General features: G+C 46.5%; 1 protein-coding gene across 10 annotated transcripts in view; it reads left to right on the top strand.

Moving 5' to 3' along the window:
- LOC120953582 (uncharacterized protein CG43867) overlaps positions 1–16,404 on the top strand; it is a 178,561-nt gene that overhangs the window by 37,757 nt on the left and 124,400 nt on the right. For all 10 annotated transcript variants that reach the window (XM_049607518.1, XM_040373655.2, XM_040373660.2 and 7 more), the window contains exon 2: positions 15,438–16,388. In XM_049607518.1, coding sequence (XP_049463475.1) covers positions 15,600–16,388 — 789 coding nt within the window. In that variant the 5' untranslated portion in view covers positions 15,438–15,599. The remainder of the gene's footprint in view (positions 1–15,437; positions 16,389–16,404) is intronic.

Genomic DNA, 16,404 nt, shown 5'->3' on the forward strand with positions numbered 1-16,404 from the left:
CTGGCCTCAATGACAGCCAATGACGGCTTGACGACAACGACCACTGTGTACCGCCAACGACGGCGACTACGACGACGATGGCAGCGAGTTAGAAAACGAGCAGAGAAAATGAAACTATTTCCGCCCGAATGGATTTCCGACCTGCAGCTGCAGCAGGGTGTGAGTTGTGGTCAGAGAGGAATCGGTAGAGTTGATCGCTTCGCCAGACCGGAACCGGAACTGTACGGTCCTCGGCCCCCTCAAACCGCTGCCCATCTCCTGCGTGGGGATTATGCTTCCGGGTGGCGTGGTCTTACCGACGGGTTCGCTGCTATCATGTAGTGTAGTGGTAGTGGAATGAACGGTTCGGTCCCGGCGCTGCATCATTGGCTCTAATGTGGACTAAATGCTCACTTCAGTCAAAGAACGACGGTAGGTTACGGGAGAAGATAGAATAAGAGCATGTGAATGTTGAGATTTTTCCATCCCGGAGACTTCCTGCAGCTTCCGGAAGGTGTATGAACCTGTGGACAGTCATTATCAGCGGAAATGTCTTCACTGCAGGCCGCTCTGCGCAATGGGAAACAAGGGTTGCATATTCCCTTTGATTGGTTCACTTTTGCTGGGACACTTACTGTGGGTGTGGGATGAGGAAGCAGCTTACGTACAACAGTTACCTTTCTCGTGTCTTGTGCCTTTGTAGGAGAGAAGGCGACATTTTCGTAAGATCCTGAGTGTGCTATTTGAGCTCTTTATCGCTGCAGGCCCCTGCTTTGCACAACCGCAAGCTGTCACGGTAATTAAACCTACCGAGAGCTCTCGCCCAAGCAACACACACGCGTACGCCTTCCGGGTGTATGCAGAATTTATGGGTATGCGCTTCCCCGTGTCTTTGCCGAGACACAGCATGCAGTCAGGTGCATCAAATTACCCGAAAAGCGCAACGTGCGTGTCAGCGCGAAGGACACTAAATTTCTTTCGATCGCTTGCCATCGAGTTGAGCCAAGGGTAAGAAGAACTTTCGTAAAGTTACACACGCCCAAGAATGCTTAGGATCTAGGGCGAAGAACTAGCCGAGCACATGTGCCCGGTGCTCGGAAGACGAATGGATCGTTTTGCTTTGGAGACAAAGTTTTTTTTCTTATAATTTTTTTTGTAGCTTCTCCCAACCGGGAAGCTAACACTCTTAAGGGTACGGTGCATCCGTGTCCTGACATTAATTTATTAGTTCCGGGGAGCATCCTTTCGGTGTGGTACAATAAATTACCAGATCGGATCCATCTGGTTTCGTCCTTTTTCGTTCGTGGTAAAGGTTAATACGCTTAAGTTTGATGTTGCTAACAGCGGACGTATTTTTGGAGCTGCTGGCATACTTTGGATGGCAATCGGTTCTCATTGGCCCCTGGTCACGTGTGGATTGTACGTCTTATGAAGAATAGTTGGAAGCTCTTGTGGAAGCTTATTAAGTCCGTTGGGACCATCGTTAGTAATTCTCGTAGCAAAGCCTGCAAAAGAGATGTAAGAAAGATTAATTAGAAATACTCTTCGCTTCGATGTAAATGGTACTGATTCCTTTTGAAAGAAACTTAACAGTCGCTTCGTTAGAATCGTGTCAAGAATATGTGTTGATGTTTCAAACGGGAGATTTATGCGAGATATTCGTCTGAAGCAGAAATCAAACACCAATGAAAGATTCTACATCTCAAAAGTAAAGAAAAACAACAAACTACCTCAACGCTTCTTGTCTACATGGAAAGTCATCTCTATCTCTAGGCACCACACAACCGACAAGCACAGCCCCGCTTCATAAGGATCGAAAGGTCCTGCCATAAATATTTGATTAAAGTTTGTAAACTGTTCCTTTGCTGTAAGCGAAAAGTAGCCGTGCAGCTTCTGGAAAACCCTTGCGTGTGTTTGCTTGCCTACTCTTGGGGCAAAAGGACACAGCTCAAGGACATGTGCAGCTTCACAGATACGGAGCTAACCAAACTTGATGAACGACCACATCTGTACCCACACCGTACACATGCTACGGAGCGTAATGAGAGAGATCAACCGTCCGAAAATGGGCAATGGGCTGGAAAGTACTTACATCGTTGCAAGTTGCCACCTCGGTACACGATTCTCGGAAGCAGGGGAAATGATTTGCTTGCCAGTGTGTTGGAGAGAAACTAATTAAAAAACTTTGCTCCGAAACGGGTTAAGTATGATCTGCACTGCAGTGTAGCATACAACTAGCGGGTCTAATCAAAGATAACAAGCTCAGCAGGATTTAGTTCGCTAGCTGCTGTGGCACACATTTCGGTCTTGAGTCGTAAACTTTGTAATGAGAGTATCTTTGTAGTATCTTCTTTTGAAGTTACATGCCCTTCGATTTATGGCTTTTACGTTTGAGTTACTTCCCAATATTTTGGATGAGAAGTTGTAGTAAAGATAGAGTGGGTAGGAATTTGTGAGTCATGATGTACCCTTTTTAGGGTAGTGCATTGTAAACTATAATAAAGAACAATTTCTGAAACTAATTTAGATGAAACAAGCGATACGCTTGATTTATTTCAACCAATTAGATGTGAAATTCACCATCAGAAATGTGAGGATTTTATTAGATAATGTCTGTTTTTGTGACGCAAAACACGAGACATTACTTTGTGCTCCCATTCCAACATTTCCACCCAGTGCTGCTGTTTACAATCCATCAAACACATAAACGTGTGCTGGCAGCAATCTCCCACATCGCTACGTATCGCATGCCTTTGAGTACATCGTTATGTCGTGTGAAATTGACACAAATCACGGCTACGAAGCTTCGCGGCACGATGGCCCAGGTCGTTGGATCTGATTTCTTGCCCTTGTGTAGGATGTTGTTGCCTGTGTTTAGCTTTTCCTTTCACACATCTCGGCTTAGTAGACGCAAAGCTCGTTTTACGCGGAGCGCGTCACGGGAGAAGAGAAAAGTCATGCAAAAAGCCAGCGGACCAAGCACACATTGGCACGAGAGCAGCGCTCAATCTCACCGGCAGCGATGTCGACCGGATCCAAGAGAACAAAGTAAAAAAAAAGAAAAACCGGCACAACATTTCCGGCACGAGCACATTTCATGACAAGGGCCACTAAATTATTTAAATCCTCGTCAGTGTGTGTGTGGTAGCGGTATGTAACGATACAGGCAGTCCTTGTCACGTTTCCGAAAGGGAATACACTTGCGCCCTCGAAGGATGATCCGAGCGGGAGACGGAGAAGCGGCGGACGGCGGGTGTCCGTTTATGATCGCCAGCCGGTCAGAAAAAGCTAACGGAGCAGATATTAAGAAGTGGCTCACCGGCTTGCCGTGATTGGCACTGCCACTCGTGGATGGTGTGTAGTGGTGTTCCAGCTTCTCGCCGCATGGAGGAGTACCGCTCTGCAGAATGGACCACTTGGTGTGGTCCTGGCGCTTCATGGCTGAACGGCAACTCCCTGCTGTGCTCAGTGTGTGTGTGTGTGTGGTGTAGCTTGGTTTAGCTAAAAATTTGCACATCTCGTTATTTTTCATAGTTCCCCATCGGTTAATAAAAATGAAATAAAGTGTATCACCACCGGCAGGATCACTTCCTTGCGCGCAGCTTGCGGTCGGCCTTCCGACCTTGAGTGTTCGGTGCGGTCTCGGTTGCTCGCTTGGGGAAGGTTCCGACAAAGCTGTTGGGACATGTCGGTTTGGCTGCGGTGTCGGGGATATTGAGACGATGATTGGAAGAAATTGGTCAAGAATAATGACATCCGTTAAAGCTTCCGTTTCAAAAACGTATAGTAAGGGAGTCTCTATCATTTGAACTTCCCTATTGTAATAGTACATTTATTACTTAAATTTTATTTAATTTAATAGTGTAAAGTACCACTGAACCCAGAAGAGCTCGTTGCTTTTATCCATCCGTTTTGCTGGAAGCTAATCGACTGTAAATTTCAAACACTCCAACCCGTCCTTCGACAGTCTGTGCGCTCAATCATTTCGCAAACTAATGCAATCATACCTGCATTAGAAATGCCTCCCAAACCAATGGATTCTGGAACCATCATGTACAGTACCGAATTTCGTTCGGAGCATTATGAAAATCGCAGTCAATTGGTGTGATTTGCAAACTACCACCGGGTGGACTCCACTTTTGTAAAACCGGACAGCGTAAATGCTTTTGTGTGTCGATTTATATCCGTCCGGCAGCGCACACACGTACCCTTAGAACTGTACAGTTTGCATTGGAAAGGAAATGCATTGCTGCACCCCATCACCGCCATGTGTATATCGTTTGATCTGTGGCGTTTTGCTGCCGACGGGGCTGTTTGAACCGATGCTAGCCTTATGCCTAATCGCACACAGGACTACGCAATAAAATGGTGGGTGTTTGAATAAATGCACCCAATTCGGCCAAACGATTGCATTGCGGTGGGGATGTTACAATGTGCGTGCATAGCAAAATCTCCGGCTGCACAAATGCAATTGCTTTCATTCAATTCGGGCAGCAGGCCATGGCAGGATGATCGCCGGCATAGCGATGCAAATGAGCCGCATTTCGCAATAAATAGTTTCGTCCGTAGCGCAACTGCAGTGGGGCCTGGTGTTTGGTAGCTGTTTAGGCTTAGCTGTATGCAGAAGAAGCTAGAATGTGCAGTTTATCGTACTATTGCATGGAAGTTAGTTAGCGCTACCAGCTCCTGCTTCCTGTGGGATAAGTTTGTGAGTTCGCTTCTCGTTGTGTCTAACGCGCTTTAATTTCCATGGATCGTGATGAAACGAACGATTTTGGAAACTTTGTCTGAAATCTTTAAACCTCCAACGGTGTTATTGTGCGTTATTTGTGATATATTTATGACCCATTGGTTTTACATCCTCCCTTTTACGAATAAGTGCAGCCGCGCATCGTCTAGCTGCGGACGATGTGCATCAATAATTATTATCTTTATCGTTAATTATTATTGTTATTTGCGCTGGCTTTCTTCGGTCCCGATTGGTGCGCCCACGATTATTGCAGTTAGGGGCATGGAAGAGACACCGAGAACGGTTCCGCCGATTTGGAATGTCCCCGTAGGCGAAGAGAGGGAGTTGCTCTTGTGGCGATGAATATTAATACGATCGTAACATCGAACGAACCCCCGACCCCAGTGTTGCTCGGTGTGCCATAATTTTCCTCTGTTCAGAGTGGATAAACTCTTCCACCCGGTTTGCTTGTTGGGAGCAAGAGGTCAGTGCTTCGCGAGCAAGAGGTCAGTGTCAATTGAGTTAGCTTGAGTGGAATAATGCTCATTTTTTGTCTAGCTCCCGTGTCTGAGACGCTACTCCGAGACATGGTGTTACGCATACTTAGCGGCCGCAAAGATTGTGAGCAGTAGCGTGGGCGACGTTGTTTGCCTTTCCGGAAATGGATGGATAAAGCGCATTTTACCATTTAATTTAAACACAGCATTTAGAGTGGCCAGCAGCGGGGATTGCTAGTGAAAGTGGCTCAAAATTCGCAACGAAGCTGAGTTGGGCTTTAATAGGAATAAATCACTTGACCATTACGCTGTGACGCTTTTCGCGAGCAAAAAAGAGCGATAAACGTACACACTCCACTGCATATGAATTATGTTGAAATTGTTTTTTTTCCTCCTACTGTCACTAGTTCATTAGAAATGATTCGGTCGATTGGATTAATTAAATTCAGTTCCAACACTTAATGGACCGTTCGGTGCTCATCCGCGCGCCTTTGTGTGTTTTATGTGGAAAGGTGCATAACGGGTGAAAACTGCAGCTTAAAACAAACATTGTAACTAGACACAGTTCAGCCAGACGTGGACGCCGACGTGGGAAGCGAAAAGCAAAGCGAACCTAATACCAGAGACCCACGTTGCATGAGTTGCATTATGCGGCGTAATTCAATTTGTGCCACAAATCGTTGAATGAACGCCAACAACGGATCAGATACGGTTGTTTGGGTTTTGGCGCCCAATCGAAAGGGAAATGGAAGGGTTCAATTGTTTATCATACACACATCTGAGAAGCACACAGCTCATAATTGAAAATTACTGTCTGTGATGATTTTTCGATTAAGTGCACCGGGCGTTCGGTGGCCATTATTATTTGATTGAAGCAAATGAAGCGTGAAATATGGGAAATTAGTTACAGTTTGATCGCTGTGATACGCTGTGACTGGTACTGATTGGTGAAAGTTGGTAGGAAATTGCGTTTGAACGGATTTCTGTTGCAGGGCATTAGAAATGGTACTGCACATACCGGCACCATTGTATTTGTTTTATTCTGCAGCAAACGTTTCAAATTGATTGCCATCAGTTACGTAGCGCAAAAGGAGTGTGGCGTCGTGGTGATGCGTGGACCCTTTCGATCATCGATTCTTTGGGCAATGTTTCTTTTCCCACTCCCCACTCGAGTGCTCGATTCAAACCCCGCAATGGTGATGGCACACCGTTTGTTGGATCAGTTGCAAACAGACCCTGGACAATTTCCATCATTGGATTCGATTGCAATCTCCGTCCCCGTCCGACCGTAGGCGCAAATCTGAATAATATTTCAATAAAAGTCATCGATTTATGAAAATATATTCCACACAAAAAACCCGGGTGTAAACGAAGACCCGTATTGCTCGATGGGGAGGGAGGCAGGCAGCATGTTTTGGTGGTGTATGTTGTATATTGGCAAATTCTACTGCGCCTAAGCGCCTCCCCAGTGAGGGAGTGATGGGGGCCCCCATATGCCGAATGGAGAAAGAATGCTTTCGCCTTTACCCCGGGTCAGACGGGCAGGGAGGCACAGGAAGCCTGACTGACATCGCTTTCAAATCATGCATGTAAGTGCGCTCTCTCTCTCTCTCTGCCCCACTTTGAAGTACACCATCCACCACCGGGTACATTGTTGTGGCTCCCGGGAGATACATATTCAAACTTGTGCTCGTAATCGATTCGAATGAATCACACCCAATCAAGCGATAGGAGGGGAGGTTATTCCGGTGGAAACATGTGTTTTGGGAAGTATTTTTATTTTCTTTTATTGGCAATCTGTGTGGAGGCACATTTTTTTGGCTTCCATTTTGCGGAGATTTGGCAACTCTCGGTGCTCCAAATTGTTGTGATCCAATGATATCGCCCGCTAGCGATTGTGCTGGGGAAAGCAATAAATGGTTTATCTGTGGGTTGTGTGTTTACATGCAATGGCAAAATGGCGTGCCCCGGAGGGACTGTTTTTGTTGTGATTTGATTGTGTATTACGAGATTCTAATTCGTTTAGAGCGCATCGCTCCAGTTTTTTTGCTGTACAAATATCGATTGCAGCGGCCCTGAGCGATGGGGGTTTGGGGCCACATTTTCCCACGCTGATAATACTGTGAACATCATGCATCTTACTTTACCAAAACCAATAAAGCAAGAGTGCACACATACGCTCAAAAATTGTCCTATTATTCTTTGATTATTTTTAAATTACGGACTAATTAATTGCATTTGCCCGATGTCCGGCGCTATAATGAATGATCCCGACCCTTCCACCGGGCAAGGAGGGGGGTGGGAGAAAGAAGGTTAAAAATTAATCGAAATTGCTCATTCGGGTGTACGTTTTTATGCAATGCAATGCTGCAACCGGCAGGATGCACCGAAAGAGAAAAATAACATCGAGACAAGCAAAAAATGCACTTCCACGCCTATGATATGATGGTTATAAATTTCAAGTAAATTAAATTGAGTTTAATTTATTTATGTTGCTCGGTTGCAGCACTTCGAACCCTTTCGGGACGGGCCATCACATCACTACGCACGGCCGCTTAATGTGATGGATAAAAATCGTGCAAAATAAAACACACAACAGCGTGTGATCGGTGTCGCGCCAGGCTTATCATCTCCGGTCTCTCTCTCTCTCTCTTTCCCATTTCCGGTGTGTGTTCGGTCGCTGTGCGGGATTGATCTGCCGAGCTGTGATGATGCACTTTTGGCTCATCAGCAAGTCCCACATGCATGCTCGTGCCCCTCTCTTGCCGGTGGCGTTTGTTTGAAGGGCGAAGTAAATTATGTTAATTCGACTGTTATGAAGAGTCATTCCATCATTTGAATAACGCGGCCCGGGCGCGTTCGCTTTAGTGCGTTCCGCCAACGCATCTTTTTTTTTTGTTCTTCTTCTTCCTTCTATTCGTTTTTTTGTTGTGGTGCGTGTCGCTTACGCATCGGTAATTTACTCCAGCAACACATGCTTGTTGCTGATGAAATGGATGATGATGATGATGATGGCAGTCGTGGAAGTAGACTTTGGTTAGTTTATCGTTCATGGACCGAGGTGTAGAACTGCATCATAAATATTTAAAAGTTGCGTTTTCGGGATCTAAATCCAGATAGGGGGTTTGTTTGGTCTAACTACAACCTACAAACAATGCTTCAATGTGGTAGAATAGTAAGCACAAACATCTTCAAAAATCTATTTTTAACTCCCTTCGGTTCGATATAATTTTGCAAGCTCCTATTCATAGTTAGATCGTCATAATAAAGAGTCCGTTTACGCTCTTGCACGAAGAGCGGTTTTGTTCGACATACACCGGAACACGTTTTCCAACCACTTCTATCTACAGAGCGACGGAAATAGAGCAACTCTTCCATTGCCCAAAGTTAAACATTCAATCGATTCGCAACATCATCATGGGCTCGTAAAAAAGCGCTAAAATATGCCCTCGATTTCATACTTCACGCTTCCCCTTCACATCAAACTCCTACTCCAAGCCTGGCCCGCTCCAGGGCCGACGGTTTTTGTAGCCGAGTATTATCGAATATTTATATTTTCCGAACCAAATCGCAAAGGCATCTGGTACGCATCGGCCGGCAATCCGTTTTTTTGCAGCCACTGTCCCCACGCACCCCAAATACTGTTTGCATCCAGCATTATCCAGCGGTGGGTGGGGGCGTCTTGTGCAAGTCTTTCCCGCTTTTACGCGAACGGATAATTCCGTACGCACAGCAAACGCAGCGGAGCCCTTTGGAAGGCGTGTGTTGTAACGCAAACGAAACCGTATGCTAATGCTGCTGGGCGTGTTGCGAGACACAGCTGGGTTTGACAGTTTTGCTGCGAAACATTCGCAAACACACGCACCGCGTATCCTGTTCCGTGTATGGGTGGGTAAGATTGTATCGGTTCCGCAAAAGGGGGAATGAAACCCGTGCGGGCAACCGAGTTGCTGCAAAAGTTGCTGTCCTGCTCCCCAAAGATCATCCCATTTTGTCGCTACCGAAATGGTCCCCACAACAGGGAAGCCCTTTTCGCTCAAAGTGGCACTGTACGCGGGGTTGTGGTGTGTGGAAAATCGAATCGAAAGCACTTCCGAATAGGGTGGAAACAAAATGGCAATATGGAACAACACACAGCGGCAAATGAAGTTCTTGCCCGGGTGGGGGCAAGAAGACGCCCAGCTCGCGAATGTTGGCTTGTTTTTGTAGGTGCGTGTGTGTGGATGAAGCACATAAAATGGTGGTGTAAAAGATAAAATTGTGAATCGGGCCAAATTTTCGCATCATACATGCTGCGTGTGTGATTTTTGGTTTTATGATAGTTGGTCTGGTCTGGCGAAGTTGTTGCGAACCTGTTGAAGGACTGTGTTTGTTAGTGACGCTACGATTCGCAAGACGTTTAATAGCTTGTTGCAGTTAATTTAGTGTAATTTTAACCGTAATGTTTGATGAGAATGATTGATTTTTTTCCCGGTTTGCCAGTTTGAGGTTCGATGTTTTTTGTAGAATGTCTGACTTTACAGGGTTTCCCACGATTTATAGGTTGGCAATTTTTTGTGGGTTCCTATATTTTTTTGGTGCGTTCCCACGATTTTTTGGTCGTTTCCCAGAATTTTTTGGTCCAATTGTATTGATATCCAATCGGAAAATACCAATAAATTATGGGAACGAACAAAAAATTCTATGAGATACGACCAAAAAATCATGGGAACTGACCAATAAATCGTGGGAAACCCTGTATGCGACACATTTTGCATACCTTTCAGGCGGTTTGTAATATAGAAAACCGAGACATTCTTGGATGATAGATTTATTATTCTATAGACGTGCGAAAGGCTTCGTTATACGCCCCAGCAGACCAAGAAAGCTTGGAAGTCGCAAGCAGATTCATTCAAGTCATTTGGTTCTTTATTTTTATTTCATTCATTAACAGACTCTCCTTTGAAATGTGTCCTAGTAGTAACGATCACAAATGCAATATATCTCCATCCTAATTACACATTTCTTTGTTTCGCTCGATTTCGCTCCCGCAACAGTTGACCATCAAGCTCCGCTCTTGAGTGGTACATGTTGTGACACCGAAATTGTTATTTTGGGTCAACTAATACGTCAAACTTTTGGCCGATCAAAAGCTCATTTAGCTGCTGTGGCCACCTCAATGCGTCCTGTGTAGTTTTTCCCATCATTCACGTTGCCAACAAATTGCCACCCATATGCTCATTTGGCGAATGCCTTCACCTTATCGTTGGCGTAAACACATCAATCAATCGAGAGCAACACACACACAACCCAAGTCTACCACCTCCGAGATCAGCAAGATAGATCGGTGCAACACACAACTGCCCGCACATTTGATCCAGTGCACACGGCTGCGGAACTACTTCCGCTCCAAGAGCTTTCGGGCTGCCAAAACTCTTGTCATCTGCAATGAATTAGTGGCAGACCGGGGCCGGCCTCCCTTGCCCTTACCTTCCATCTTTGCAGTACGGAAAATCGATTTATTGGATGTGTCATTCGGACGGGGGTTTTGGGGTTGATTTTTTGTCATCTGTTTGACGCACACAACTCGACCTGCTTAACCATTGTTAACCTTGCCCGGTTTGTGCTTGCCTTGGTAGTGATTCCTTTTTCCTTTCCCCGACCGAAAGGTTATTGGCGGGACGAATGGCGAAAAAAAAATCCCGTGGTGACAAATGGGCAGTTTCGTTGTATTCTTACCCACACTTTTCCAAACCCCTCGTTCACCGGGCACGAAACCATCACTACTGAGAAGGGAGAAAAACGGCGAAAGCGTCACCGCGCTTTTCTCACTTAGTTCCTGGTGTGGCTTGATTTATGGTGTTGATGAAAGAATTTTTGGCGCAATGGCACCGAACTTGTGCCGTTCGGGAGTGTGTCCTCCCCAGTGTGCTGGCCCGCGCCCGCCCACTCACTGCTGTGATCGGGCTCGTTAGCGAGAGCGGTGAGGCAAGTGGTTTCGCGAACGATTTTTAGACCATTTCCCATTTCCATCATTGACGCACCTCCCAACAACGCCGGGCTTTTTTGCTGTGTTTCACCCGGTTACCCGGTTTTGCCAAACTGGCCGAACTTTATCTATAAATCAAATTGATAAAAGTTTTCGAGGAAGAAAATCAAATTTGTGTTAATGGATTTATTTGCTTGGTTAGTGGTTAGTGAGGGGAAGCTCCAAGCACTCCAAGCGTAGACTCAGATTTCTTGTACACCACTCACACCACACACAGCCATGATGGCTCTGACGGAATGTTTGAATGCTTATAGCGGAATTTTACTTTTCCATTTGGCCCTGCTCGCTAGGGGAAACAACGTTTCGCAGCAATGCGTGAAAGGCTTCCCTGGGCGAAATGAGACTCTCCATTTTCTTGCTTTCATCTTTGTTTGAACCGAACGGAAGGAGAAGAAAAAAAAAAACGGCGCCGATGATTGAGTGTTTCACGTGGCGGAAGTAATTCAACTTTGACGACAGTTTCTGCTACCTTTTCTGACCTGGTAGAAGTAGAGGTTTCTTTTTTTCAAATTCAAAGCTTACAGCACTTTTGCTGGGTTTTAGGCCTTTCTTCCGGGATTAAGGGGCTTGTACTCGGTCTTCTCGAACGTTGCCGCTTTTGGGCAGCTAGTCTTTACAGTTTGCTTGGTGGCAGTTGAGGACAAACCAGAGCAGTTGCTTTTTTATTCGAATGCCAATCACGCCCTAAGCACGAAATTGTCCGTTTCGCTTACCTACGCACGCGGTACGCTCGGTACGTGTCGGAGCAGCAAGTGTGTGGCCGTACCGGGCAACAAACACTTGAACCTTCCTGAACCGAATGGCGTAACGCAGTAATTATTGACGGTTTTTGTGTGCTTCCCCTATTCCTACCTAGCACAGTAAGGTCCTTTCACGTAGTGCGTAGCACGGTCGATAATTATTTCCAAGCGGTAACGATTATGCAGTAGGATTTAACCGTAACCAATGGTTCGGGACAGCGAGACACAATGTCTTTGGAGCAAACACCTTGCCAGCGTGTGTGTGTGTGTGTGTGTGTGTATGTGCTGTCCCCGAAGGTTGCAAACGGTGGGCAAAAGCGTTGATTGGATAATCTCAACTCGTAGCTGCTTCGGCAATTCGAACGGGCGAACGATCCAATAAAACTAGAACCAATCTCTAGCATGTCTTGGGGCTTGGTATGGGTGTTTGTATGTGTGTGTGAGAGAAAAGGCGAGTTACTGCAAGTTATGGGCATCTGGAAAATCCCAAACCCAGTATTAAGGCTTCAGCATCCAGCACGACGCCTCCCGTCCACACACACACACACCGGGCTCTACCATAAGTTAAATGTTATGTACACTCATTTGACCCATTTGGCACCACTTCTAGGCAGTATCGGGGAGAGCACGTTATGGTGCGGCGAGGAGCAAGAGGGAGATGAAGCAGGGAAATATAGTGTAGTGAAAATTCTGCAGTAATTTGGGCGCACAAGAGTGAGCTTTCGGATCTGCTGGCGGTATACGGAAAGGAGGGGAAGGTAGGCTTTTGTACCAACTCCGGGAGAGGGGCTGAGTGACTAGTTTCGGTACCAAGCAAACCAAATTCCTAATGGAGCACAACGTCAGTAGCGAGGCTCAGTATATTTGCAGTAACACTTCACTGCACGAACGTTTGGTGAGTGGTGCTGCAGTAATTTGCAAGAGGTAAAAGAATGACTCCCGTTCATCCTTTCTCACTCGGTGGTTTGGTTGGGGTTTTGTGGTATTTAGTGCTCTCAAGCTGGCATCCATTTACTTAATGTAAGTCGGCTCGAGCGTTTGGCGGGGGGAATGGGTTGTTGGGAAAGAAAATTGCTCGAACCAAATTGCAATCGAGTACTGCCACGAATTGTGCATGATTGTCGTGGAAGAAGTTATTGGAGCATGTCTCAAATGGCGCCATGTGTAAGTAAAAGGCTCTTGAGCTTGAAGGGTTTCTGCCTTCCAGATCTTATTAGACATCTTGTCATACAGAATCGATTCAATGTGTGTTTTATCTTATAGTATCATCCTTTTGTTGGAATCATTTTTTCCAATTCGAATGAATCTCAACTGAATGCCGCAAACTTATCCAACAATTTGCTACTAAAATCCTATTTTTACGGCAATGTATACAAACAAGCATTGCTATTGTTCAGCGAGCCATATGCTATCGTCTATTTAGTGCATGATGAACAGCTTCACTCATGGTTATTTAATTCCTTCTGCTTCACCCAGCCAACCAACCACTTACAGTAGACACACATAAAAGAGTGCCGTCGTCCCGTGTGCACGTTATCTATGAAAAATCCAATTTCCTCCACGTGCCGCCACTATCATCCCCGGCCGATCATCCTTTTCAAACCCAATCAAATATCTCGCACCCCCCCGCCCCCCCCCCTCGCGCCGACCCACATCTTCATTTCCCATCGAACCTTGGCTTTGTATGGACGCGCGTTTTGTTCGATTTCATTTCGCCCGAATGCGTATCCGATGGGGCCGGTCGTGCGTCGTGTCCCTCGCTTTTCAGCCCCGGAAGTTGAGTGAGAAAATGCGTAACTTACTGGTCACATTTCCAACCACATCCACAAGGCCAGCACGGAAGGCAGTGAAGGCAGTGATACTCTCCCATCCCAGTCCCCTTTCCGCTCCACCAGTGTTGGGCCGTTATGATGGGTGAGAAAATTCTTTGTTGAAAAGTGATAGAGCCCGTTGAATGCGTGCGACGTGCCATTTCAGTTTTTTTTTGTTTTGCTCCGTTTGCTGTTGTGGCTGCAGACTTTGCCATCGCTCCCCCTGCCATCAGAACAGTGAAAGGGGTTTCGGTTGATTTTTTCCGGTTGTTTGGAACAAAATCGGTGACAGCGAACGCACCGGGGGTGATGACGTGTTCGAATTTGTGTATTTTTGTTTGCGGTGTTCAACTGTGATTTTACGGGCAGATGGGGGTAACTGGTGAGACCGGTTGCAATGGGTTCCGGCCCTTGCCTCCTCGTTGCGGTCCTATTCCGTCTCGTTTGGGGACATTTTTATTACGCAGATAAATAATGGGAATGGATCGGATGTGTGTTCGATCTCCCCGTACTCGCACAAAGGCGACCGGTCAAAGCGAGGAAATTTTCCGGTGGGGAAGGAGAGCATTGGAAAGGATATTCGCATACGTTGAGTGGGTTTGATATTCTATTTGAGTAAACTATTTTTTGTTTTGCACAACACACAAAAAAGTGCAAACAAAACATGTATTGTTTGTTGGAATATTTTAAGCTACACTGCCACACTTTATGCAAACAGCTGTTTGGTGAGATAAATGTTCGTTTCGTGCCGTCCAATGTTGCGTGGTGAATAATGTATGAAAAATGTTTGAAATTCTAAAGCCCTGCTTCAAACCAACATTTTCCATTCGATTGTTCTGCCCGCCAGGTTGATCCTGCGAATTGCAAAACATCCTGCGAATTGCATGGAAAATGTGCCGACATTATCGATAGAAACAAGTTGCTGTAGACAAAGTTTTTTGCAACAAAGGTAGAACAAAAACTAGTTATACATAGGCGGTTGTAGATCTGAGTAGATAAGGCGATGAGAATTGAACAGTTTATAAGGAAAAAATGTGTTTTCTATGTTAGTTAATAGATTTGAGAGGTATTTGTTTTTGAAATACATTCTTTATCCCCCGAAATTCCGGACATTGGTGGAATATATCATTGTGTTTTATGGAGCCTGCGATAGACTTATCAGTATCGGTCCAAAAATTGACTACCCGAGAACTAACGTTCGCGTTTCCCAATGAGTTTGCGTACGGGAAGGACATGTGCGTTGAAATATTCAAAATCCGATTAGATTTTTACGCCGACCTAGTGCCTGAGGGCAAAATGGAATTGCGTTTATGCTTCACAAAAGCCATTGGAATCGGCATCGGCAGCAATGAGGCTACACTGTGGTCAAATTCACAAAGGTTCAGCACCCGTTTCCCATGCTAGATCTATCCGCTCTAGGCAAGTTTTGCCCAAAACAGATGATACTGTTGTCCTGCATGCGATTGTGCTCCATTCGATTTGGTCACAAAGTCATTGTGTGTGTGTTTTTAATGAAATAGTCTTCCTTTATGGTACTGAAAACAAATTTCGAATCCGATTGGTTTATAAATCTTTTATTGTCATTTTTTCAAGTGATTTGTGGCAGCAGTGCACGTTTGTTTATATTTGTCTTTATATTTCTTTTTTTCACAGAAATCTGAATGTGTGTAATACGAAACAGTACACAATGCCCGTAAAAGACACACGCCGGTTTCGTCATCTTCGCCGACGGTGTTAACCCGACTCCCGCGCATTCAACACGGGCCGCTTAGCGCGTTCTGGTGCAACCGGCACGAGCCGCCAAACGCGTTCGCAATGGCCGGTGAAAGTCCACCGAGACGACTGTCGCAAATATTCGACCCGCTCATGAGCCTTAGCGAGCTGCAGGCTCAGATACAGCAGCAGCAACACCAGCTAGCCCACCTCAAGTACGCTGGCGGCGGCGGCGGAGGAGGCGGAAGTAGCAGCAGCGGCTGCCCAACCCCACCACTCGTAGCGCATCCACAGTGCACGATGGGGGCCATGCCACAGATGGCGTCCTCCTCCTCGGCGCAAACCTTTTCGTCTTCCTCCACGCTACAGCATCACCACGGTGGTGGTGGTGGTGGGGTAGGTGGCGGCGGTGGTCATCCGAATGGTGGTGCCGCCGGGTACTACAACACTACAGCGTCCTCCTCCACGTCGCTATCGTCCGTATCGAACCAGAGCACGAAGCTTAGCTCGAGCAGCAGCACCGGAAGCTACATCGGTGGAACGCTCGGTTCCGGTGGTAGTGGTAGCGGCGGTGGAGGAGCAGGTGGCGGAGGGGGGCTTCCAGTACCTCCGCCGCACGTGCTGGGCAGGATAATGATGGGCTCCCGTTCGACACCGAACAGTCCACGGTTGATGAGCCGCCGGAATGGGAGCGGATCGAAGCCACCGCCCGTGCCACAGAAACCGACCGCAGCGTACATCGCCAACCCGTCGCTGGTTGCGCTCGACTGTGATGCTCCGTGGCCACCGCTCGGCAACCTAGGGCCCGATCCACTGTCGATGGTCGACGGTCATCATCATCTCGGTGCGGGTGGAGGAGGTGGAGGAGGATATCTACACCATCAACCCGAGGTTAGTAGAGCTGCAT

The sequence above is a fragment of the Anopheles coluzzii genome, chromosome 2, assembly GCF_943734685.1.
Source record: "Anopheles coluzzii chromosome 2, AcolN3, whole genome shotgun sequence".
NCBI classification, from domain to species: Eukaryota; Metazoa; Arthropoda; class Insecta; order Diptera; family Culicidae; genus Anopheles; species Anopheles coluzzii.